Raw genomic sequence first — 25,527 nt, forward strand, 5'->3', positions numbered from 1 at the left:
CTTTAATTAAAGAAGTTCCTATTTTATATTCGTAAATAGATACATTTACATTTGTATATGTTATCTTTGGCACAGGGTAAACACTATACGGGTAGCCATTTTGATTTATATAAGTAAAACTTCATAGGCATTTAATCTAAGCTTGATTCAAATAATTGTCAATGATTTTCGGTAAAGCCTACTATTATAATCTCTTAATGATTTTAGAGAAGAAAATAAGTTTTACTATTGATAGCTAGGCATAAATAATTGAAAAGATGAAAATCGCCTAAATGTAGATTAAGCCTTGTCTATTATCGGTATATTAAAATGCAATAGATATATAATTTTCCACATAATTATTGTCAAAATTATCAATTGGAACATAAATCTACACACTGATTAACAATATTTTTTACTTATATTTCTATACATATATAAAAATAATGCTATATAAGCGGTATGTTGTAATCAATAAACTATGTACTAACACTACATATAGTTCATGGATTTATGACTAGTTACCCAATCTTTGGTATATTTGGTCTCTTTGGCGTTCTAGCCCCCCACAATTAAATTCCAATTATATCATTTTTGTGACACACATTTCATAATCTATTCAGATTTATCTAATTTTACGCCTCTTTTTATTAAACAGTTTGCACCTTTTCACTCACATGTTTTAGGAAAATCAGAATTTCAAATTTAAATTAAAGTTCAAAATCTCCTCATTCAAATAGGCATTTATACGCACTTTTGAATCATCAATTATCATATAATTATGGTTATAAATAAGTAAGCTACCATCGGTTGGGAATGCTGAACTGCTGAGAAGAGCCGACCAGTAATTTAATAGACTTGTATTACGAGTTTGTTTTGTAGTGCAAAATTTTTTACAAATAATTGAAAAGAAGCGTAATGAAACCCTATTAATTGTATAGGTGGGTGGGTGGTGATATAATGTAGGCATCTTAGATGGTGGCTGACAGTGGTGTGGGGGCTGTGAATCTCGAGGGTACAGGCAAACAGGCGAGCCACACGGCGCCAGCGCCGGCTAGGCATCAGCGCGCTCGATGCGCAGGTGCAGACGTCGGTCAGGGCGCGGCGGCGGCCAGCGGCGGCCGAGAAGGCGCTGGTACCCGCGGGCACGCTACCACAGACCCGCTGCGAGACGCTGGGCTATTATTTGTCGCACCTCCTACGATAAAAAAAGTAAATGTTTCATCATCGTTATCAGGTTATAGTATCTCAAGGTAAATTAGCCCAGCCAAGCTGATCTAAATTGGCTACTGGTCACAATACGATGAGAATCTCATCATCAATTATTTATTCAAGTCCAATTGTTAAATAATTTAGCAAAACGAGCCATGTCTTAAACAAGAGTAATATCGAAACCGGAACTCTGCGCCATGATATTATCATCTTATTCCACACATAGGAGGACCACCGAGGGATATGGGCTTACACAGCATTTTCCGACGACCCTAACAAATTCATCTGTTTACAAAGGTTTCTTAATTATTCTAAATAAAAAGGGACGGTCGACCTTTTAAAGGTTGTCGGAAGACGCTTTATGCAGGTCGATTGCCACCGGTGCAACAGGAAATCTATTAGGGATGCTTATGTCTAGCAGTTGACGTCCAGCGGTTGAAAAGGTCATGACGAATTTATGCGGTTGTTTCATATGGTTAACTGCAATTTTTTGTATATTTTTTTAAAGCAGAACTTAGGCATTGCAGCAAAAATTACAGACAATTTAGGCTTACCTATTAGCGATCCCAGCATCTTAGTAACGGAGAATTTCCTTGTGCGTTGCGGTGTGCGCACTTCGGCAAGCAGACGGTCAACGCATCGGTACAAATCGCCGGAGTTGTCCGCCACGCTTGCTTCACTAAACGAAGCGCCGTGCGCTGCGCTAATGGCTTGTCCTTCCTTCATTGGCACCTAGAAGAGAAAAGAAACATTCTTTCAATTCTATTTTTAAAATTTTTATTACATGTGAGTAACATTTTGGCATATTAACACAGATAAATACGGATAAATATTTGGTTTAAGCATAACAATTAAGAAGAACGTAGGAAGTCGTTGAATGCGGGCAGCGAAAGACTAGATAGACATCGTGGTGATATTTTGGGGGGGCCCATACCTTGCAGTGGGAGTCTACCATTTGATATAATGGTAATGACGATAAAATACATTAGTAATTTAAATGTTTCGTAGGCGTTGTTTATTTAAATGTCAAAGCTGAGTGTCCATAAAAATTATGAGAGAAACACAAAAACAATATAACTTCTCAGAAATGTCCGACTTTCTGTTTCGAGAAAATTAGTCCTATTCAAAAATAAACCTGTGAGTGATGCGTGTCGAAATTAAAAATTCAGATCGAATTATTCACAGGCATGTCGAATTGCCAAAGCAATACGTAAAGCGATTTCGAGCAAATAGAAATATTCTCGAATGTATGAAAACTAAAATATCATGAGTCATAAATAATAAGAATTTTAGTATACCCGTATACTAGCGTAGGAGTTCTAATTCAACGAATACAATTTAACTTGAAAATCCCAATGCAGACAAGGTCGTTACGTAAGCCATTGTCTCGGCGGGGGAGATCGTCGAAAACATCGCGAAGTTAACCATAGCTTCGTCATAGAGTACTCAAGGCGAGCAAACAAAAGAGGAACAGAAACATAAACAACGATGTATGTATGCATTATCGCATCTGCTGTGGCTGGTAAACTTCAATGTTTTTAATTGTATCCGTTTACGTCCTTATAAATAAAAACATGAAATTACAAAAGGGCAATAAATGTCATAAATAAATTTTGGTTAAAATATTTTTGACATGTATGTTCTCTCACATGGTGCCGTGATGAATTGAGTAAAGAAATATAAAAATAACATGTCGAACCTATCCCTATCCGATTATTTCCACGACTACTTTGCAAGATGTATATGACAAAGGAGAAGAATTATTAATCTTAGTCGTTGTATGAGCCCATAGATGTCCACAGCAAGGTCTAGGTCATAGGCCTCCAGAAAAGAGGTCTATGGTGGGATGTGCCATAATCCCCATGCTTGGGCATCTGGACTGGCGATCGCAGTGTGAAAGTATAGTACGCAGAGGACACTGCTACCCATCGTACGGAAACTTGTTTGTAAGCAGTGATAACCCTCTAATACAAAAAAAAGGTAAATTATATAGTATCGTACCAGAGGACCGAACTCGCGACCTACGATCGTAAGTCTTTTATCTCTGGGCTACTATACCCAAAGAAGAATTATTGATTTATGTAGATGAATGAACCGATAGAAATATAACATAACCTCCAAAGGTTAATGGTAAAAATAGTTTTATAGGGTAAATTAATAGGTCTCATACTATTATGAAATGTCAAACTTAATGTTAAAATAATGTCTATATATTTTTATTAATAACTTCTTGAATAAATAAAAGTTTGTATAAATAATTGTAAGCATATGATTTAATTATCGGACTAATTCAAAAAGTTTTTTGGCCTAAATTAATTATTATATCTATTTACAAAAGAGAAGTTATTACATACATAAGGAATGGTAATGGCATACAAATTATATAATAATTACCTATGGCCAAGTTCTAGTCCTAGTTATGTAATGCATAGAAAAAAATGGCCACTGGGGTTTTAGAGTACTGGAGTAGAGACTGGAAAAAGGCGGATAGATGACTTGTGAATAGATGATTGCTAGAATATTAGATAAAATAATTATGACGCACAAGCTATATTTTTAAGAGGGACGAAAGTTTCGAATATTAAAAATTAAGATTCCTTGTAACGTTACCTGTCTTAAGTGATCCAAGTCCGTTTTGTTTCCCAGCAAAGCTAGAGGCATCCCAGAGGGTGAAGCGCCAGGACCGTGCGCTGGACTGCTGTGAGGAGGGTTCCGTTTCAAAGTATTTAATACTTCTGTTGCATATTCGAAACTGCTTCGGTCCGTTACGGAATATACAAGCAGGCATGCATCGGCCCATTGAATCTATAAAGAAAAGAAAAAAAACTTGTATTTTTTTTTACTAAGAAAACCGATGAAAATACGCACAAAATAGGTGGAATTATTGGAAAAAATTGAAAATTCTATTATAATTAAAAAAAAAATTTAAATTTATGAAATATATCTATTTAACAATTGTAAAGTCCGATAAATAATGTCAAATATATTATGATATTAGGTTACAACTGAAAGAACTACACGCTACTACAATTTTGTTAAAGTAAAAATCATCGTCTCAGCCCATAGCACTGTAATGCATAAACCTCCCGCAAAGATATTTATGAGGGATATATTATAATCGCCGCCCTTGGCAGGCGGGTTGGTGATCGTAGTGTGGTATTATGGTACGAAGAAGTTACTGTTATCCATCCTTTGAAAACTTGTTAGTTGGCAATGGCAATCTTATACCAAAGTGTGAATTATATGTAATGCTGTATCCTGGGAATCGAATCTGCGACCTACGATCGCCGGTTTCGGTCCCCTACCGCTAGTCTACAACTGCTATAAAATTACAAATTGTCCAGACAAGTAAAAAACATTGAATGTTGCATTTATACTAATACATTGCATCAATGTATTGTTGTCATGATTATATTTGATGGTAGTAATTATTTTTATCAATTCTACTCCGACAAACGTAACTTTATAGTAGATATTGTAATTTCTTGGGTATTATTAAAGGAATAAAAATTTGTATTAAAAAAGTATAAATACTTTTTAAGCCGTGGACTAATCTATAAACTGCAGAGTTATGCAGAAACAAAGGGTTTGTGACGATGGTGTGTTATAGACATTTGTAGTTGCTTAGGATCTGGCAAGAATCTTCGCGTGTAGGATGAATTTACGTAAACTTGAAATATCTATAGCTAACATCGTCACAGTAACCAGTAACAACGTTCAGAATTCCGTAAGTCAATGTTTACGCATGTCGCTATTTTAGTAATATCAGAATTACTGTGTACTTTTACAATGTAAATTATATCTTTAGTCTTTGTTAATAACTCATTGTAGTATATGTTTCAATGCCGGGGAAAGATGGATATTTTATTTACATTATATTGTAAGAGAATTCTTTATTTGACCAGCGTTATGATCAAATAGAAAGGTAACTTTATAATCTAAGAATTTCCGAATAATCTTGGGAAGGAGATCGTATGCAAAATGTTTAATTTTCATTAATTAAGATGAAAAAGAACATTACTAGACTCTGGTGCTATTCATTTCTATTTTAATAATTTAGGAAAGTTTATAGAGAAGATTTCATTAGTAGTCGCAAATTGAATTTTATATATACAATTATTCGATCGAATGTTAAAGTTATTTAAGAAAAGTGTCATAAAAACTAGGCATCGCGATACAGTTTAGACATGGCGGAACGTCCTCGCATGTCTACGTTTTATGAAGCGAGCAATAATGTACCTTCGTAAAACGTTACGACAACACGCCTGCTTTGCGAAATCTTTTATCGTTCAATACAAACGGTTGATACGTAAGGCACTGTATATCAAACCGTTGGAAGCTGATTTTAATGGCCTCTTATAATGTTTTCTTAGTTTCACGGTCTTCCTTATTATTCGCCGTTTTATTTAACTCTGGAAAATATAATAACATCGCGATGTTTTCATTTCCGCTGCGGAATTTACCGAGGCGTAGTTAAACAAAAGGTGTAGACGCAAACAAGATAAATAATTTTTTTACAATCAATAATCAAACAGGCTGTATAGCATTGTTATAGATTAATGTTTTATTTAACAAAAAATATAGAATACTGTGTTAATTTTTTTCTGCGAACATGTCTTTGAATAAGCTACGAGTTAGTTCAGACTAGTGGTTTTTATTCTATTTTTTAATATGTTTTATTTTATTAAATAACAATGTACATAAATTAGTCACTATTCTTGAGGCGGTTGTGGTTATTATACTATTTTACATTTCTACTATAAGCCATTTATAATAAGTTTTTTAGATAAGTTCTCCTGCTCGTTTATGCAAATGCCAAAATAAAATGTACTTTGGATAGTTGTAAACAGTATCGTAAACAAAAACTAATTTTGTACGCCCTCCATTGTGTCTCTAGTGTTCTTCATAACTACTAATGTCTTCCGCGACATCGACCGCAAGGCGTCTAGGAAGTGACTAGTCCGTTAATTAAAAATAATTTGTTAAATTTTGCGTCCAAATTGTAACTATCATTAGTTAGCAAATAAACACAACAATGAGCATTGAATTACAAATTATTTTGGCACCTTACACTGGCTTGTAAATATAGCGTGGAAACCTGATTTATAATACCGGTAATGAATTAAAGAAAAAGAAAAAATAACACCGTGGTGAATTGGATACATTATATCTATTACTGAATGAATTAGGTTATGTTATTTTTGTAATCTGAGAGTAATTCGAATCTAGAATACTTTTTTACAGCGCTATTAATGTTGAAACTTTATTTTTAATTGACATTCGCTGAGACTTGATTCCGAAATAAAAGTTTTACGTTTTGCGATTTTTGGCAACGTCCAGTCTCGGCTTAAAGGCGTACGACGTTAAGTATACATAGGTATAGAGTACGTGCGTGAGGCACAGTTTACAATTATTGAAGCAGTAGTATAAACATTGTGATTCACAGCGCAGTGGCGCAGGTCACTGGAGCGACTAGAGACGGGGCATTCTCTTCGCACTGATATTATATTTGTAACGATTAACCTAGTTGTGCGAACATAAAACGGTTACAGACGATTCGTTTAATCTTTGATTTGTTTGCGGAAGGGTCCACGACGGCATTCCTCGACTCGATCCAGACGCATCGCTATACACACATCGAGATATGTTACGAATTTGATGCCCGGAAATAACTTGATGGATTCTCAGTGATAACTAGGTTAGCTCTTAAATCATCACCCGGAACTGGGCTGCTCGTTTTCACATATCGTAATGTATAAGTAATACGCAATAAATATTTTCGTGGCGTTTCAATGTTTATGCGAAATTCTGCGTACGCTATAATTTTATTTATGAGAGATAAACATGGAGTTTGCGAGAGTAAAATGTTTAGTGTGATTATGGAGAACTCCCGATCAATCCTATGATTTTCATATAATATCTGTGTTATTGATTAAAAGAGCCAAAGGTCGTTCAACGCTTTGAGTTCAAGATGTATGTATTTTGTGAAGGTGAAAATGATTGAACATTAACCAAGGTCCCGCGTTGAACTGGATTAACCTAAATACGAATACTGGAAATGTCGTACAACTTTGACTGCAACCATTATTCAAATAGTGAGGTTCTTCACTTTGTTCACATCTCCTTTTATGCGTATTGTAAGTGTTTATTTTTCAATTTTTATATACCTTCGAGAACGTGATGAAACCTCTTTCAAAAAGAATAAAATTGAACATTTTACGAATTTTATCATAATAAATATACATATAGTGTGACACATATTTTAATTATATCTTTTCCTCTCACCTGCTCTGCTGGAAATTTGTCAGTATTAGCGCCTGAGACGTCAATAACTTCTAACTCCACTGGCATACCGTTTATTGGAACCGTTTGTCTGTACAGCAGATCTGTAGAAATAACGTAACGTATAAGCTTTAAGTAATATTAAATAAAAAAAAAAAAATTGGTTATTAAAGATATTGTCTTGCTTCATAACTTGTGTAATTGTTTTGTTTTATTTAAAGATACTTGCTACGGTTATATACAAGATAGCATTAGACAATCATATCGGCTTTGAAATTACTGTATATAATATTTATAGTAAATTAAATACTCGTGCTACTAACCTGTATTTGAATGATATTCGCCTATGTACCTCCTCGTCAGGTACCGCACGATAAGGGCTGTAATAAATAATAAATGTGAGTAAAACGTAGTTATACAAATAAACTATAATTAAAAAACAAAAGGATTATAAATAAAAAAGTGTAGACGTCAAAAACAATAGCGGTAGCAGTGTTATATAACCGGTTGTGATTATTTATTACGTGTGATGTAATAAAATGTTATTTTACTAATTACGAGAAAGATCTGATATAAAAATAAGGAATTGTTTTGGTACCTAAAATAAACTTATGCCCCATAATATATTTCTCGCTTTCCGTTTTCACAATATTTCGTAAGCCAGTAATTGTGTTCGAACCATTCCTGATTGACATTTATGAGTCACAAATTGGAATATTATAGGATTGCTTTAGCGCGTTTGTTTAAGAAAACTTGCTCGTGTTACATCACAGCGGAATGGGTCACCGATTTGTTATGGTTTATGTAATTTCATGTAGGTCAGCCTCCATGTTTCCGTTGCTTATCTCTTACGTTCGGTTCGGTTTGTTAGCTGTACGTTCGGTTAATTCTGTTAGTGGTTAGTACAGGACTTTGTAATATAAATATATAACATCAAAACTGCTTCATTAAATGTAATGCAATAAGAAATTCTAGCAATGGATTAAATTAACATTGTACTTGTAGTTCACATTTCTTGTGCATCTATAGATACTTTACAAAATACATTGAATTATAATAAGAATATTTGTGTAATACGCGTTTCCTTATATATTACATAGGCACATAAAAATAACTTAAAGTAATAGAGTAGTAATAAAAAGTAGGTACGCATAGTGAGTCAATTAAAAAGTATAGATGCAGTAAAATAAATAATAATACATTGTATTATTCAAAATTTTATAAAAAAACTCTATAAAGATAAAGTGCGCTGAGAATGCTTTCGTTCGACCGTAAACCTTTTAGGTTATGATAGGCACTTACAGACAATTGGGTCACAAGAAGTAAGCAACAAACAGTCGGAAGATGTTAAAGAAAGTAATTTATATTACTTCAAAATGTTTACCATAATGCTTTTCAAGTATTAAAATATTTTATATTGAACGTGTCGAATTACACGTAACCAAATAATATATGTAGTTGGTTTTCGAACACTTTCTATACAAGGCGATTAGTATTAGGTGTTAAAAATTAAAGTTACTGCGAGTATATACTAAAATTAATTATTATTTACTACCTGTCCCTGGTGACTCTTTAATGCCAGAAGTTATTAGCCATAGCATTTCAATAAAAAATTAAATCAATGTAACAAATTTCACAGCGATTACTTTATACAGATTAATAAGAAATAGGTGTAAAAGCTTTTGCTTACAAATGAGCATTCACTCTTCCATAGCTTTTTCATTTATAAATTCCCCCTCTGTGTGTAATTCATATTTTAATAATGTAACTGATCCAGTTCGGGCAATGGAATTGCTGAACACGTATTGAGTGACAGCTCAAGCCGAGATCAATTAGGTATATTAGGAAGATAATCTAATCAAACGGGTCTATAGTGTCTCGAGGTAAGTCAGTCTGAAATTGATCTTAGTTGGTTACCGGTGACAAAACAATGAAAGAACCTAATAAAACCTTTAATAATATCACAAAAAAACAGATTGATCAGTTTTTTGTGTACAATATCACAAGAAAGAATTGTTAATTTTCGTAAAGACATGTTTAAGATAAGCAAAAGGTGATAAGAGCTAGGAAAGGTTTTCATGAAGCTTAATAATCACCATCATCAACACCATCATATCAGCCGGTGGACGCCTATTGCAATGCATAGGCCTCCCCCAAACTATGTCGTCGGTTCACTTAGTAGAGGGTCTACTTACGCCGCGTCTACCGGCGCGTGATTGCTACTCGAGAATCTTCCGGCCCTAACGGCCGTCAATTGTACAAGCATAGCAATATTGAAAATAAATGAAGATAAGAGAGAGCATCTGTATTTGTGTTCTTACCTGACTTGCCAACTCGTGAGCTTCCAATGACGGCGATACGAACACGCGGCGGGCTGGCACGCTCGTCTCGCATGTTTGTGATTTATGTGCCGCGGAGCTGAAACAGTAAACTTCACTGAGTTTTTTATTCCACTACCTGCCACGAATAAATTTTATATTCGAATTGTAACTCAGCCGGTAATGGTCTTTGATTATTACATTTTATAACGCAGTAAAGCTTTATAGCGGAAATACAATATTGAAATCGGGATATAGCGATTGTAAATTTATCGGGTTATCCGCACATATGGCCACAATTGTAGCAGTTTAATTACGTTTGAAGAATTAAATCTCAATAAATGAAATGCCGGCTTCTTTGGCAGTGACGACTTCCGTTTGTTACCTGCATTTAGATTCGTATGACGCCTGCATGCAAAGTGATACGCAAAGACGTATGGAGTTCGAACGTCACAGGACAGCATAATTTACTATTTTTGTGAATGCTATAGATATTTAACGTCAACGTTGAATGAAGCGTGAATGAATTAGCACCGAGGTGCTGTATTGACAGATATTATTTTAAATATTTGAATACTATGAAACAAAATAAATTTAGTAGTTCGGTAATATCAGCGAATGTTATTTTGTATAATGTACGTTTATATGTGTTTTATATTTTATATACACGATAATTTAAATGTTTTATATAGGTGAATTCGGTTTTAGGAAAAGTCCTTGTAGTGGGCGTCTATCGGCTGACATGATGATCATAATATAAACAGACGTAGAATCAGAGAATTGTATTAGATTGATAAGTTATATAGGGTCACAAGAAGCTTAATAAATTATTTATTATAAAATTTGTTACCTTCCAGACTTGCGTTGTTTATAAAATATTTATTGAATCACGTTCAACGCAGAAGCTTCTTTGTTTTGATACGGAGCGAAAATATTAAACAGTCGAAAATATATTGTAAAATGTTCTTGCATATAAAATATAATGTAAATGTACGTGAATAAGAAACGAAATTCTTAGAGCAATCTTTAATGCATTTTACTAAATAAAATATTATCGATATCAAATGTAAATAACCATTATTTTACAATTACAGAACTTTGAGATATTTTACTCTCACTGGTGGAAAAGGTGGTTAACTTTATGGGAAGAGCAAGGTTCGCTTCTATCATTATATACAAGGCTTCGTAATAAAATCTTTTAAAACATGAAATACCCCATGGTACCTCTAGCAAGTCTTATTACCAATCTGTTGTGTTTTCTTCTAATCTGTGTTATTTTTAGAATAAATTATGTGATTGCCGAACTTTCCTGGTGACAAATCGGCCAGAAGGCCTTTATCCAACGATTGGGTGAACCGTAAAAATTTCGTAACTGCGTAATTGTCGGGAGAGCGACGCTACCAGGATTTATTTATGTTTGGCGCCAATATAAATATATTTCAGTGGCATCTGAACGTGGTTAATAAAAAAGTGTCTCTGACGTGGCAACATTTATTTATGTGAAGCACGTTTTGTACATAGAACTCTTAACTTATAGCATCTAAATTTAAATATATACTTTAAATATTTAACATGTGTTCTATTTCATTCATTTTTATACTATATAATATCAACAAAGCAAGATGGATAAATAAATTCCTTTTTGCATCATCTTTACTCCAGCCATAAGTTTACTTTTGAAAATAGGTCTCCTTCTGAAATTTCCAATAGGATCGGTAAGGCAGCCTACATCCAGGGTCTACCGACGATCTTATCAAGGTCATCTGTTCACCTTGTGGACGTTCTCCGCTGCGGTTGAGTTTTTTTCAAAATACTTAATTTTAAAACACTATTAAAAGATTAACATGAATCGAAAACTACCTTCCAAAATTAATTTTCAATTGAAAATAATTATTAAACGTACTTATACACTTTGTGTTTTTTCAGTATACTTTCATTAATTTGCATTTCATAGATATTTATTCCCTCTAGACATTCAGTAACATATGTACTATAATGCTGCAAAAAAGACAGAGGTAGACTGAATAAGAAACGGGAGGATGAGATTACGAAAATAATGGCTCTGACATGGATGCGTACAGCAAAAGACAGAACAGAATGAAAAGCTTTAGAGGAAGCTTTTGTCGGAAACCAAGCTGAAAGGATTCCGTTTGTCGGCATTTATATTATCTCATTATTATTTTCAACAATAAGGACACTTTTTTAAAGCTCTCTTGTGCGCTTTTAAACACAAATTCGCCTGATGGAAAACGAGGTCATAGAAAATGAAACACATAGACTCAGTGGATCGTCAGTAGATACCTATTCACTCTAACCCTGGTGTGACCTGGCTTGTAATTCTCGGGAAATACGGAAGCAAACAAATCGATCCATATTCGTGCTTTGCAGAGCAAACGTTGCCATGTTATTATTTATTTATGTACTATAATGACCGAAAATGGATTATAAAAATAACTCACCGTTCTAAAAATATGGTTTTTGTCCGTTTTCGGGGAACAATAAATATCAAGAATTTTTTTTATCAATTATTCTTTAAAATCTTCATAGATTTCAAATAATCAATGTAGAGGGTTATATATATATATACATATACATATATATATATATATATATATATATATATATATATACATATATATATATATATATATATCCAGCTGTGGACGCCGCGGTGAGGTTATGTAATTTTACATATATTCACATAATACTCTCGTCTATGGTACTTATAAATACTTTATTAATTGCTTTATAATAATTGAGTAAGTGGTTTAAGCTAACATTATTACTTAGTCTAACAAGAGCACTTTACACAAAGCGAACGCAAATTGCCCTTCAAAGTGTTAGGAATAAATAATTACAACTTCAAGAATCAGACTAATCTGCGTGAAATACGTTACAAGGTCCCGTATTAAGTGTTATGTTATAGGCTCATTGCTATTGAGTTTCGGTCCCCCAAGACCGCAATGTAAGCTATCGAGTCTCGTTTCGAGGACGGGACCTTGTTACTGAAACGCCTAGCGAACGGAGAGCTTCCCATGCAATCAAGGTCTGAAGATTGTGTTCGTTACGCCGAGGCGTTTAACCTTGATTTCTATCGCTACGATAATATTGACAATACGAAATCGATATTGTTGCAAGGCTGTCACGATGAAAATAACAGAAGCGGACGCTGTTTTTGTTATGGATAGGACTTTTCAATAGAGTGATGTAGATTGACATTATTAATCCGCATAGCAAAAATATCGAGTAATGCATTATACTTTTATATTTCGGTATTGGTATATATGAGAAATCGTAAAAATTACACAAGTTGATTTTTATAAGTGTAAAAACTTTTAAGGTATGAAACTATTAGCTCATATGTCACGATAAAGCTTTAAAATTTTTACACCTATTTCGAAGCGTTATTTATAAACTGTTCACTCTGGAATATGTTATTTTATGCTAATTTGCTGTAAATTTATATTTAATCATTCTTTATATCAATCAGTCTTTGTTTAAAGTATTATAAGAAGCTATTTTTTTTATCTGCTTCACAATAGCTTGCAATATTTTATATTTTCTTTTTATAAGTTCTTTATGCAGACCTTATAAAATATTATATATAGGCTAAATGTTTATAGATTTAAAAGAGTGAATGTATAGCAAATCAGAAAACAGAATTAAAGTTTTTACATCTTTAGAAAATAACCAGCCTGTATAAACTGATCAAACTTATTTCACGTTACATTAATATATTTTTCTTTTTTACTTGGGAATGCCTGCCGGAAATATAAGAATGTTCTTTATCATTTCTGAAACCAATGATTTTTTAATAACAGCAAGTGCTATACAATAATTAACACAAATCATTTAAAAGCCTTTAATATCATAACTCAATTAAATAAAGTAACAAAAAACTGCAATGATTAGGTAATATTGTCGTTTTTGAAAAAAAGAAATTCCTTTTACCTTGTACATTGTTGATATTTGAAAAAAAATATCGTCTTATCATATCCGTAATAAATTTCGATAAGATAGTGATAAAAGCTGTTGTTTGTGTCAAATTTCATTGTAATATAAAGATGTAATACGTGTTTTAGTGAACACCTAGTCATTAAGTTTTTTTATAGTAAATGTCAGAAGTTGTTAAGGTTAGGGTAACAGGATAACATTTTGGTGTTCTATGCATGATGATATATTAGCAGCTCCTGGGCTTATCATGTAAAGATATAAAATGATACGTATTAGTAATTTAAGTTTTTCTTTTTGATTCTGAAGAAGAGATCTATTAACAGATGAACTATTGTTTAAGTACTAAGGTGGAATATTTTGATTTCTGTTGTAATAAATAAATTAAGCAAAATGGTTCGCTTTTCATTACAAATAATATATAATCTGTAACATGTTTCCTAATGTCTACATAATCTTCTTTTTCTTCTTTTTATCTGATAGACGCTCACTTCAAGGCTTAGACATCGTCCAAAGACGACCAGTCTTGCGCTGCCCGCATCTAGTTACCTTCCACAAATTTAACTATGTTGTCGGAATCTATCGCAATTTTTTTTTTGCGTAGACTTACTGATTTAGACGTTAAGATCATTTCTTTTTATAAATAACACGAAAATCTTTAAAGTAGAATAATATAATGAGAAAAAATTATTACTAAACCAAATTTAAAAATGATAGAAATTAAAAAACAAATACGAATAATTGTAAAAGATAAAAGTATTTCCATATATTTTTAATCTTCATCTTTATTCTATAATAAAATTGGAGCAAATAAATTATTACAATTCATTGTTAAGGTTAAAGACCTCGATGTTTACCTAGATAAAAAGGGAAAATTAGGGACATCATAAGGGCAGTTACGAGGGAGATTAAAAAAGAAATAAAGGAAGGGCTCTGCTTTTAATGACTTCATTATATTCAAGTGAGGCGGAAATCTTTTTAGTACGTACGTAGCTCTTTTAATTCAGCGTAATAAACAGTTAAAGGTAAATGACCTTTATTTAGCACTGAGCTACCGAAATTCCAACGAGGAGTTTAGTAGACGAACGAAAGTAATCGTCCTAGCCCATTGGATGATTGATAAGGTAAAGTGGCAATGGGTGGACCATATATTGCGCAGAATAGATGGCAGCAGAGGTCTTATAGTTTTAGAATGGAGACTACAGATCGGCAAAGGCATCGAGGCAGAGGCGACCTATTTTAGATCGTCGGAAAATGCTGGCTATGATATCATCATCATTTCTGCCCTAGGATATTCACTGCTGGGTATCCTAGGGCAGAATTGATGATATTGATTTCATAAGCAAGGTAATTCCTACAATGGACTTGAATAATAATCGGTTAAATATAACTGTAAGAGCTTTTTTCTGTTTTTGACGGAGTGTGGGTTGTGCGTAGGTGCGTATAATCACTTAGTATAAGTTAAAGTAAAACAGAATAGTAAAGAAATATTAATAATATTGGACTAAACATGCAACAGAGTGTGAGAAAATGAATTACAGTTTTATAAAACTCATCTTCTCGGCTTTATTAAGGTATAGATGTCCATATAAGGCATAGGATGAGAGTACGTACGTCTAAGCCTAGAAAAGTAGAATGATGGCCAAACTCAAGAAGATTTTAATTTTTATATAATTGGATGAATTAAATAAATATTTTACATTAAGATTCAAAGTATTTTTTTTATTTCATTGCATTTACATATATTTTTCATTCAAACTACTTACAAATTTAATATAGACAAAAAAGAAATATTAAATAGATATGACCTCACTGAAGAGTAGGTCAAAGACACGATAATGAGACTAAGGGCCAGTAAACTCCGGATTAAAAATTAGAATATGTTCGAATGATTTATTTACTAACGTAGGTCGATTTAAATGTTTGTAAACTTGACCTAGATTTACACCTAACAATACAGTTTAACCCAGTTATGAAAGTTGCACAATGTTTGGCTGACTCATGTGAGGTTATGTCGGGTGTAAAATTAGGCTAATGAGGATTTTCAAGTGTGATCTTGTGCACATCATTTTTATTGCCACGTCCTTCGCCTATATAAACAATGTTTACATCATGTTTTCGTCGGAGAGACCCTCGAAGTAACTGCGTCGCCAATTTGCGAATTCTTTATCAAATATATCGTTCTGAAGAGACTTCATTAAAACGATAATCATGTAACAAATTTTATCATCCTATAAAATAAGCAGAACATGTAAATCAAAAACATTTTTAATGTAATCTTCCATCATTCGGGAATCTAGTTTAGTTATTTTTAAAACCGAATGGAGCCGTTTTTACTGTCGCATAATAACTATGTCCTAATAACATAAGTGGTGTATTTAACTTACTTTTTAACGATGTTTGCATTATGTATTTTATGGTTTATTATTAATTATTTCCCTCAAAAAATTAGACTATATCCACTACATAACGACCAATCACTGTAATAAATAAATGCATTATTAATTTATCTATGTGAGAATCGAAACGGTAGTATTCAACGTGTGTGCATGTGTTAATATGTCCCATTAAGCCAAATAACACAACTAACATGTTCTTTAAAGAGTTCATCGAACGTCTGGTAAAACATGTGCCCGTATTAAAACGTCATAAAGTTTTAGTTTTCTCAACGCCGCACGCTACAAACTAGGAATAATATTAGAATTAATTTATTTGTAAATAATGAGCAATTACAAAAAATAAGTTGATTTTCATAATAGCATATTGTGATATTTTAAATCACATAATAGTTATCCAACCTTTATATAGACATTACTGTTATTTGTACCAGTTAAATATAACTATTTATTTATTGTATATAAAATTAATAGTTTAATAACAGAATCTTCAAAGACTTCTTTACTCAGCCATCTCTCAGTTGTAAGATGAAACATCTCAATTTAACTTATTTAGTCAGCTTCATTCATAAAAATGGTCTCATTCAGTACACAAATCAAATAAACTGGCGAAAAGCGAGCAAGGGAGAGTTGTCGTCGTAATTTTCGAGAATTTAAACCAATGTAACGCGTATTCCAGACAATTGTATTGGTATAGTATGGGAGTGCATTGACCTCCATCGCTATCTTCATGGCCGCCACACACCTTTGTTGGACGTTCGATTTCCGCATAGTCCAATGCGAATATAGATCTTTAAGAGCTTAAGAGTGCTTTTTATTACTTTTATGTTAATGCCTGGAAGCTATTTAAAAGATGGTAACGAAATAATTAGTTTTTTCTTTATTATTTGCCTGTCGAATATTACTGCAAAGAGAGATTTGTACTCTATTACACATTGTCAGAGATTAATTTATTTCTTAACTATTTTATTTTGTTTTTTTTTTATTCAATAACAACTTTGTTAACACACAAACTTTAACTTTGATTTATAATGACAAAAACCGTTATATAATGCATAGAATAATATTATTAGTTTTATTTTCTCGTTGCCATTGTTTAATTTAATCTTTAATTATTTAATTTTGTTTTTTATTCAATTTTAGCACAAAAATTGTAACATTTATTTATAAAGATTTCGCTTTATCTAATTATCAAATAACGAGTGTGCGAAGCTATTTTGAAAATGCGCACGCGGAAGAATTTATCAAGGTTCCCATTTTATTTCGTAACCGCATCGTTTGTTTAGGGCTCTGACACTACCCAGCATTTTTTAAATATTCTTTTACACTACGCAGTTACTTCAGAGATATAAACGAAGTATCGCTTTAAATGAACCGTTGTAAATTTTAAGGTATATTGTTAAATCGTTGAAATTTACCAGCGGTATAAATAATAATTTTCAATGAATGACGGGTTCATAAAATTTTAATACATAAAACATGCGCGGCTATATTTTAATGTACTTACTGAATAGAATATAAAGTAGCTCTGTGGGTTCGTTGCCGCAAGCAACGGTGGTATGGAAATTGATTGAAATTTTCCGATGGAAGCTGAACCGAATGTATTTTAATCTTACAATTTGTAGCCATCAATTCTTGTGAGTTACAAATACTTGCAGCGTCACGTAATTTGGATGCGTTCGGAAAGGCGGATAGGATACGTAAACTGTTCTAACTATAACATTTTAAAAATACCCTCTCTGAATAATACAATTGTTTAGATGAGCGTTCAGCAACCACTTCACGTTTCGGTAGTCTAAAAACTTTAAGATTAAATGTTTGAACCTTTTATCTTAAAGTAGGAGTACAATTTATGTTAAATTTGTAAAAAACGAAGTTATTCTTAAATAAAATGTATCTCTAATTGTAGCTATCGTAGTTGTCTCTACAATATATATATATATTAAAACTATTGAATTTCATAATATAGGTAGCGGCAAAAGCTGTTATTATTGTTTTATGTGATTATGTACTCTAACGCTTTTAGAAGCACGACATTGCAATCAGTTATATGAATTCCTTATATTCTCCTTCCTCGTCTTGTCACCACGAAAAAAATAATACATTAGTTATCTATTCCTTCACAGTGATAAATAATCGATTCTAGATTTTTCGTTATTAATTTGACTTTTCCAAAAATTCGTAATGTCATGTTGCTTTTGACTTAAATAATTATTGCCCGTCTAATGCAGTACTTTATACATTACACGTAAAGTGGTTCCGAGATAAAATATCAATGTTCATAAATTTTACAAATATGAGCACGATTTAAAGTGAACGCACAGAGATACGATGTAATAGTTTTTTTTTTTCTGTTCATGATTTTATTCTATAGCATTATTTCACAATCTATTGCGTAACTGACCGAAATATGCGCAATAATCATTTTAAAGAAATTTCTTAAGTCATTGTTGAAAATAAAAAAAAGGTTGTGTATTTTTAAAAAGCTTATTGTTAGTTGCTTCTCGTTAAGTCAACATTAATGCACTTAATCTTGTTATGAAATCAATAGTATTTTCAAAAAAAATGCCAAGCATTATTTGATCGTTTTGTAATTTTCACAATTTACTTTGTGTCAAATTTATTATCTAAGGATAATCATACTTCTGGTGATTAGCATTTCGTGTTTTCAAATTCTTAATTAAAAAAAAAAAACTGGCAATGATGGTGTAGCCAGCTTAGCAGCGAAGGACTGTATCACGCAATCGTAATATGCGATTTCTGTCTTAGAAAGCGTAAAGTTTGTGTGAATTCTGCGCATTATACCATCACATTGGATCATTAGTCCTTTTACAAGAACATCTATTTGTATCATTTACATGAATTATATAATATCGTTTCTCTGTATTAATTGAGCATACATTCACTATGTGTGCGTTAAGCAACACTTATTACCTTATCGATTAATACATTATAAAGCGCTATCTTACGTCATTGAATAATAACCCTGGAGAGCTATAATTCTTCATACGGTTAGTCAAGTTAAGACTCTTTGGCTTCGTTATAAATGTCGTTATATTTCTTATAATATATAAGTAAGTTATTTACAGAGAGTATTTTAGTAACATTTTTATAGACAAAAAAGTATAATCTGACTTAAGGTTTTTGGTTTTTGGTTTGCTAGTGCTATATTAATATGTGGTACACCCTATCCAAAAATAAATAATTTCGGAAGTAATGATAATTTATAATAAAAGGGTGGGCGAAATTCGGATTATTACATATTACATGTAAATTAATTATTATAAATCAGCAGCCTTTGTACTGCCAGAAGTTATTAACCTGTAGCATTGCAATAGAAATATTTTTTAAAAAAAATTTCAGAACAATCACTTTATAAAGGTTGATTAGGAATAGGTGTAAGAGCTTTAAAGATTTTTGCTAATAAATAAACATTATATTCACGCCTTTAAACTTTATGCATTTGTTACTAATCACCCTGTGTATCTTTTCTTTTGTCTATTGTTTTTCGGAATAGGAAATTTTACTACATTATTTAATTGTATTATTTAATGCATACCGTATTTATTAATATATTGCATTTATGTATTTGTAATTAATGTGACAAATAGACAATCAATGTAAACATTGGTTTATTCAAAATATCGTAATGTTAGATCGGAACGTACATTAAAATATAATCATTCCATTAACTCTACTGGAAAAGTACTTGCCTGTTATTTATCTACTCAAGTGGCTCTGGGGTTTATTCTGTCCGCGCTTTACGTAGATAATGGAAATGTATGAACCCAAGTTCACATGCCTACGCGGCTTTCTGGTCGGGCGCTCTTGGAAAATATCACGACGCCTTTGCGAATAATAAAATTAAAATTTATGTACACATTACAGAACTTAGACAGTTTCTTGAGGAGTGCATAAATAAAGGTCATAGAAATATAAATTGAAAAAAATATATTTATCTCTTCCGGTGAAAATCCTTTGATGTTGGAATTTCAAAAACAAGATAGTGTACGTAGTTTAGCTTCTAAGTTTTATAAATGTGTATTTTTAAACGGCTCTATTATCTCTCGACATAAATAGAATGATTGATTGTAGGTGTAAAAGCTTTAAAGCGTCGAATATATAGTTCATTTGTCAGCAAAAAGCTATACACCTATTTCTAATCCCTGTCTTAAGTAATCACTTTGAACTATATAACTTTAGTTTACCATTTCTATCGGAATGCTACAAGTCAGACAACTTCTGCCATTAATGTGTGCAGGGACAGATAATAAATAACAATTAATTTTAATATGTAGTATTACGATTTTTAATTATTTTTACTATATTATCACTACGTTATTTATTAATTTTGAAACCATTGATTTATACACAGGTTTTTGTATGAAACAAATTAATTGACAGCTACTGTAGCATAAATTCATTCAGCTTTCTCGTCTATAACCAAAAAGTAGGTTGTAAAGTCTATAACAATTTAACCTGTACGTCTAAATCTTTTTATGTTTATTTCTAAAGTATAAAGGTATGTAATTAATTAACATTTAAGACTTTTAATTGGACCTTTTCGAATGTGTTTACGGTTAACGTTTAATACGCTTGATCAAATTTCTCCAACATTTTCAGCGCTTTAAACTGACAGTTTAAACCGTAATAGGTTTATAGCCGAGAATTGATTCAATATTTGTGCACGGTGGTCATTGATTACAACGAATGTTTTTTAAAATAGTTGGCATTATGATCAAAAGGAACCCGCTTTTATTTTTTAATTTTCCCTCTTATCCTCATTTGCAAGAAAATAGAATTATAACAACAAGTTAAAATTGCAGTTCAAAAGTTCAGAAAAAATTGCCGAGTAAAATTGATGTGACTTTTCTTACATTCTTTTAAATATTAGCGATAATATAGATAAATATAGAAGCTATAAACACTTATAAACATTCACTGGAATCTTGGATGTGCTCAAAGAACTTCAATATAAATATAAAATAAATAAGTGGCTACTACATAAACTTTCCGTAAAATTTCTTTTCTAACGTTGATGAGTGAAAAAAAAAATCTACTAATTCAGATTCAAAATTGAAATTATATAAATAGGTCAAACGTGAAGTAATAAGACGTGAATTAATGTATGAAAAATAGGTAAAGTAATATTTTTGTCTACAATAATAAACTATAAAATATTTAACTATAATATATAATGCTATAAAATAATAAGTTATTGTCATGTCATGTCGTTGCCATGTAAACACGATGATTCGAATTGATCATTGTGAAATATGGTAATTTGATTTATTGGTAGATAATTGATAGACGTCCAACACACATGATGATGATAAATTTTCTAATAGGTTTTAAAGTTAAAAAACCGATCGAAATCAGCACTTCATTAGTTAAGCATTAAGTATATGCACCATCACTCTTAAATAACTGATGATGTAGCGATAGTAAATGAAGTTATCTTAATAATGCTTCGAAGCAAAATATTCTAAAGAAGAGGAATGTGAAGTTATAACATACTAACGTATGTATAAATGAAAGTAAATTCACTTCATATTCCAGCTTCTTACAGAAAAGAAAACATGCGGAAAAAAAGATGTCGTTGCATTGTCATAGAGATCAGCTATTTGCCTTTTAAGTGAATTGTTTTTTTTTGCGAAGACGCCGTATTCCACGTTCATTTCGATGTAAAAATGTATTGACAATGAAATCATTACATCAAATAAATTTTTACAACGTTGGAATACCATAAAAATGTCTCAACTCACCTGATTGTGTTTGGTGCACTAGTAGAATGACCCGGGCTTGAAAGCTACAGGCTAGTAGATAGCAGGCTGCTACGAAGGCACTACCGAAAAATTACACACTGTTCACTACAAATTAAGTCTAACACTGTGTTATTAGTGCTTTTATTATAAAATAACGGTAAGAAAAATATCGACTGAAAGCTCAACGCAAAGTGGATAGACGTTATCCTGCGGAGAGCTTCAACGGGCGACTGGGCGGCGCGCAGTCGTGCACTTCTATATATACGTGCGTAGCTAGCTACAGCTGCCCGCCCTCCGAGCAATTTTCGTATTCATAAAAATATCAGTGGAATCCGGAGCCTAATTTTCTCTGTCACTACCTTCTCCGACACAATGGGAGCGTTGATCTCTGATATGCGTGCATCAAGAGACAGCTGACCAGATTCTTTCAATCTGACTGTCGGATGACCGACATACTTGCAATACGTAGGCGCACGAAAACCCTATATGGAAGTGCTGAGCAGAGACCTAATTATGGTATAAATAAACTTATTAAAACCGCGATTATCGTTGATGAATGCCTTGGTGTTAAAAATTTAGACCACGTCAACGTGTGAAATGTGAATAAAATATGTTTGTTTTGTGTTTTAAACAGTGAACTAACATCACAGAGTCTTACAATTGTTTGTACAAAGAAAAATCAGATCAAGGATGCAATTGTTCACTTGCCACATTTGTTTCCCAAATTATTTTTATGGTTATTGGCAAATTCTTTGTGATTGTTACCACCCATTTTTTGTTTGAGTATTCAGCATTTATTCGTCCTACAGCCAGCATAATCACCCACAAGCAGACCTTTTTTTGTAAGTTCTTTTTCGGAGGCGTGATAATTTTCATATTTTAAATTGTTTAACCGCTTTGCCGCTGTGTTTTGAGGAGAAAGTCAAAGTAAATAATTACTTTATTCTTTAACAACATTTACGTCAATTACTAAATTTTTCGACCTATTAAGAAAAATTTCATGAGTTTTTATTGAGTATATTTGGACAGATTTTTTCAATATTTTCAAAATGACCTTGTATTATTCAAGAAACACTCTACTATCCTTGTTTAAAATAGTCATACTTAGTCATATTTTTTTAAGACAAACATAGATGTTTTGTCGTATTTAAAGTTAAATTTAAAAAAAGTTAGAATAACTTTAGTTATTACTTTAAGTTATTTTATAAATATTCAACTGATTTTATAGGACAAAATGACATAAAATAATTCTTAAAATTCAAAAGCGTAACCGTTCAACTAAACCGCATTATAATAATTTAACTATGTTGAATATTTCGATCATAAGAAGAAATTTTATTACGGTTTTTGTGTTACTACATATTATAACATGAGTCGAAAAAAAAGCACGTTTTACTTTAATAGTAAATCGTTAAATGTAAATATTTGAGATAGTTGCTTGTTTATTCCGCTAAAATTCGAAGTAGACAAGATGTGTCATGATATCGCATGACATTTAGATACAATGAACGTATTTCAATGTCAAGAGAATAAGCTAAGTTGAAGGCGATGTTCCTCTGCCGCCCACCTGTCAATATTGGCGCCGGGAACAAACTGGTTCCGGGAAATGCATCTGTGGAATTACGACTCACACCACAACTACAGTAACTCGAAACATATTATGCGGCATAACTCGAAAGTATAACGAAAGAAAATGAGTACGCGTGCCACATTCGCGCTAGAGCAAATAGCACTCGAATTGGATTAGAATAATGAAACAATTATGGTGAGACATCAAAGGCTTTGCAACTGTTGTTGGAGAAGACAAATCTATGTTGTAGGATCAAAGAAGTATTTATCATTACTATGCTTTATAAATTAGTTATTACTGGGATCTTGTATCAGCATACGTGATCCATTCGGTGAAATGTTTAAAGGCTTCTTTTACTTTATTTACATGGTATTAACAGCTTCTTACAGCTGAGTAGTGATCGTTTTGCGATCGTGGGTTCGTTTCCCGGCACATATATAATTTGATATAATTTGCACCTTGGGCCTTAATAATATTGGATTGGTGCTGCTTACAATCAGGATTCCGGAGGATTGGCAGAACTCTGCGATCGTCAACCCGCCTGTGAAGCGTGGCGAATATTTTATATCACCCTATAGATATCTTTGGGGGAGACCTATGCGTTGCAGTAATCGTCTATGGTCAGAAACAACGAAAAGTTTCCAACCAGTCGTTATTGAAATCTCTGAGGGAAGCCTATACAATGGATATTTTATGGTTGAAATAATGATAATTATGTATAAATAGATTACAGGTTATGACATAACATGTAATGCTCATAAATATTGGAAAAGAAATTAAAATAATAAATAAATTAATGAAACAATATTTGATATTAATGTTAAAAAAAACATTAATTTATATTACTTAAGTATTCAACAATTCACTAAATAAATATATCACGTAATTACAATTTCATCAATTAAAAGATATAAACTGCTTTGTCATTAAACGGTAGAATTGTATAAGCAAGATTTCTTAAAATAGATTCAGATTAACAGGAAACCGCTCAGGTTCAAACAGTACTACGTTCCCAAGTCTATTTCCTAACAATGGATGGCTATGCAATACGCCAGTCTGGATTTAGAAAGTCCTTAATGTGAAACAAAAGGTAATCTTTTTAGTATTAACGTTTTCCTACGACTTCGGTACGCATAAAACCTTTTTCCAACAATTTGGGGAGTAATGTCTTATAATTGCAGAAGTATTTATCCATTGAGGCATTAGCTTTTTGAAACAATGACTAGCGTTGCAAGGTTCTTTTGATAGTTGTGTTGTGTATTCATAAATGAGAGATATTTATTTTTAATTTTTAATTTTCTCTTACTTAAAACAAAAAATATATACGTATATAATAGGCTAAGTATATAAAAAGTTTGTTGGCAAAAATAGGCGCTCCTAAAAACTAGTAGTATTAGAGTAGAATATCTTATTATCTTAACTAACTTGGGCCATGAGTTTACATTATAAATAAAAAGTTTTACTCTATTGGATTACTCACAGTAATAGTTTGTACATATTTAAGTTAATATTACTTTTAAAAATGAACATGTCACTTCGAAAAATACACCATTTATTATTATTACGTTTTAATTAAATGATTGATAGAACATATGAGAAAAACTAAAACAGTAAATACTACCAGTATCTTTTGTCAAACATACCCTTTTGTTTTGGAAACAATACAGAGCAATATACATACAGCTAAAACAACACTCGTAGCAACAATGAGCCTTCGTAGCGGACTCGTAGCGTAGAGACGTGAAGATGCCTACGGTGTCATAGGTAACATGAGAATTACACAAACTCGCTATATTCGTCAATAATGTTTTAGTATAATTTTTATTAAAAGTACAGTAATTAGTAATACAAGTGTATTTCTCATTTAATCTGCTAATCTGCTGCATCGATTACGGGTTATAAACTGTGTGACGAAATTTACTATAAAAATATATTAAGAAGGCTTTATATATATTATATAAAGTCCTCCATAGCAGCAAAGCTCTATAACAGCAAAGTGGTGAAAGGTCATAAAATTAATAATTGGAATATGAGCTAACAGCTGGATAAATATT

At 32.1% G+C, this 25,527-nt stretch overlaps 1 protein-coding gene across 1 annotated transcript; it reads right to left on the bottom strand.

Moving 5' to 3' along the window:
• Positions 1–398: 398 nt before the first annotated feature.
• On the bottom strand, positions 399–22,099 carry LOC137922376 (ras-related and estrogen-regulated growth inhibitor-like protein). The gene is made up of 7 exons (XM_068765360.1): positions 21,904–22,099; positions 9,795–9,891; positions 7,797–7,853; positions 7,477–7,577; positions 3,802–3,996; positions 1,746–1,923; positions 399–1,177 (listed from the first exon to the last, which is right to left on the bottom strand). The coding sequence occupies exons 2-7, from the start codon at positions 9,865–9,867 to the stop codon at positions 1,074–1,076; spliced, it is 708 nt and encodes a 235-aa protein (XP_068621461.1). The 5' UTR covers positions 9,868–9,891; positions 21,904–22,099; the 3' UTR covers positions 399–1,073.
• Positions 22,100–25,527: the final 3,428 nt, after the last annotated feature.

This window comes from Battus philenor, unplaced genomic scaffold (genome assembly GCF_028537555.1).
Source record: "Battus philenor isolate CCGP_79_NKW_IND1 unplaced genomic scaffold, ilBatPhil1.0.hap1 SCAF_2, whole genome shotgun sequence".
NCBI classification, from domain to species: domain Eukaryota; kingdom Metazoa; phylum Arthropoda; class Insecta; order Lepidoptera; family Papilionidae; genus Battus; species Battus philenor.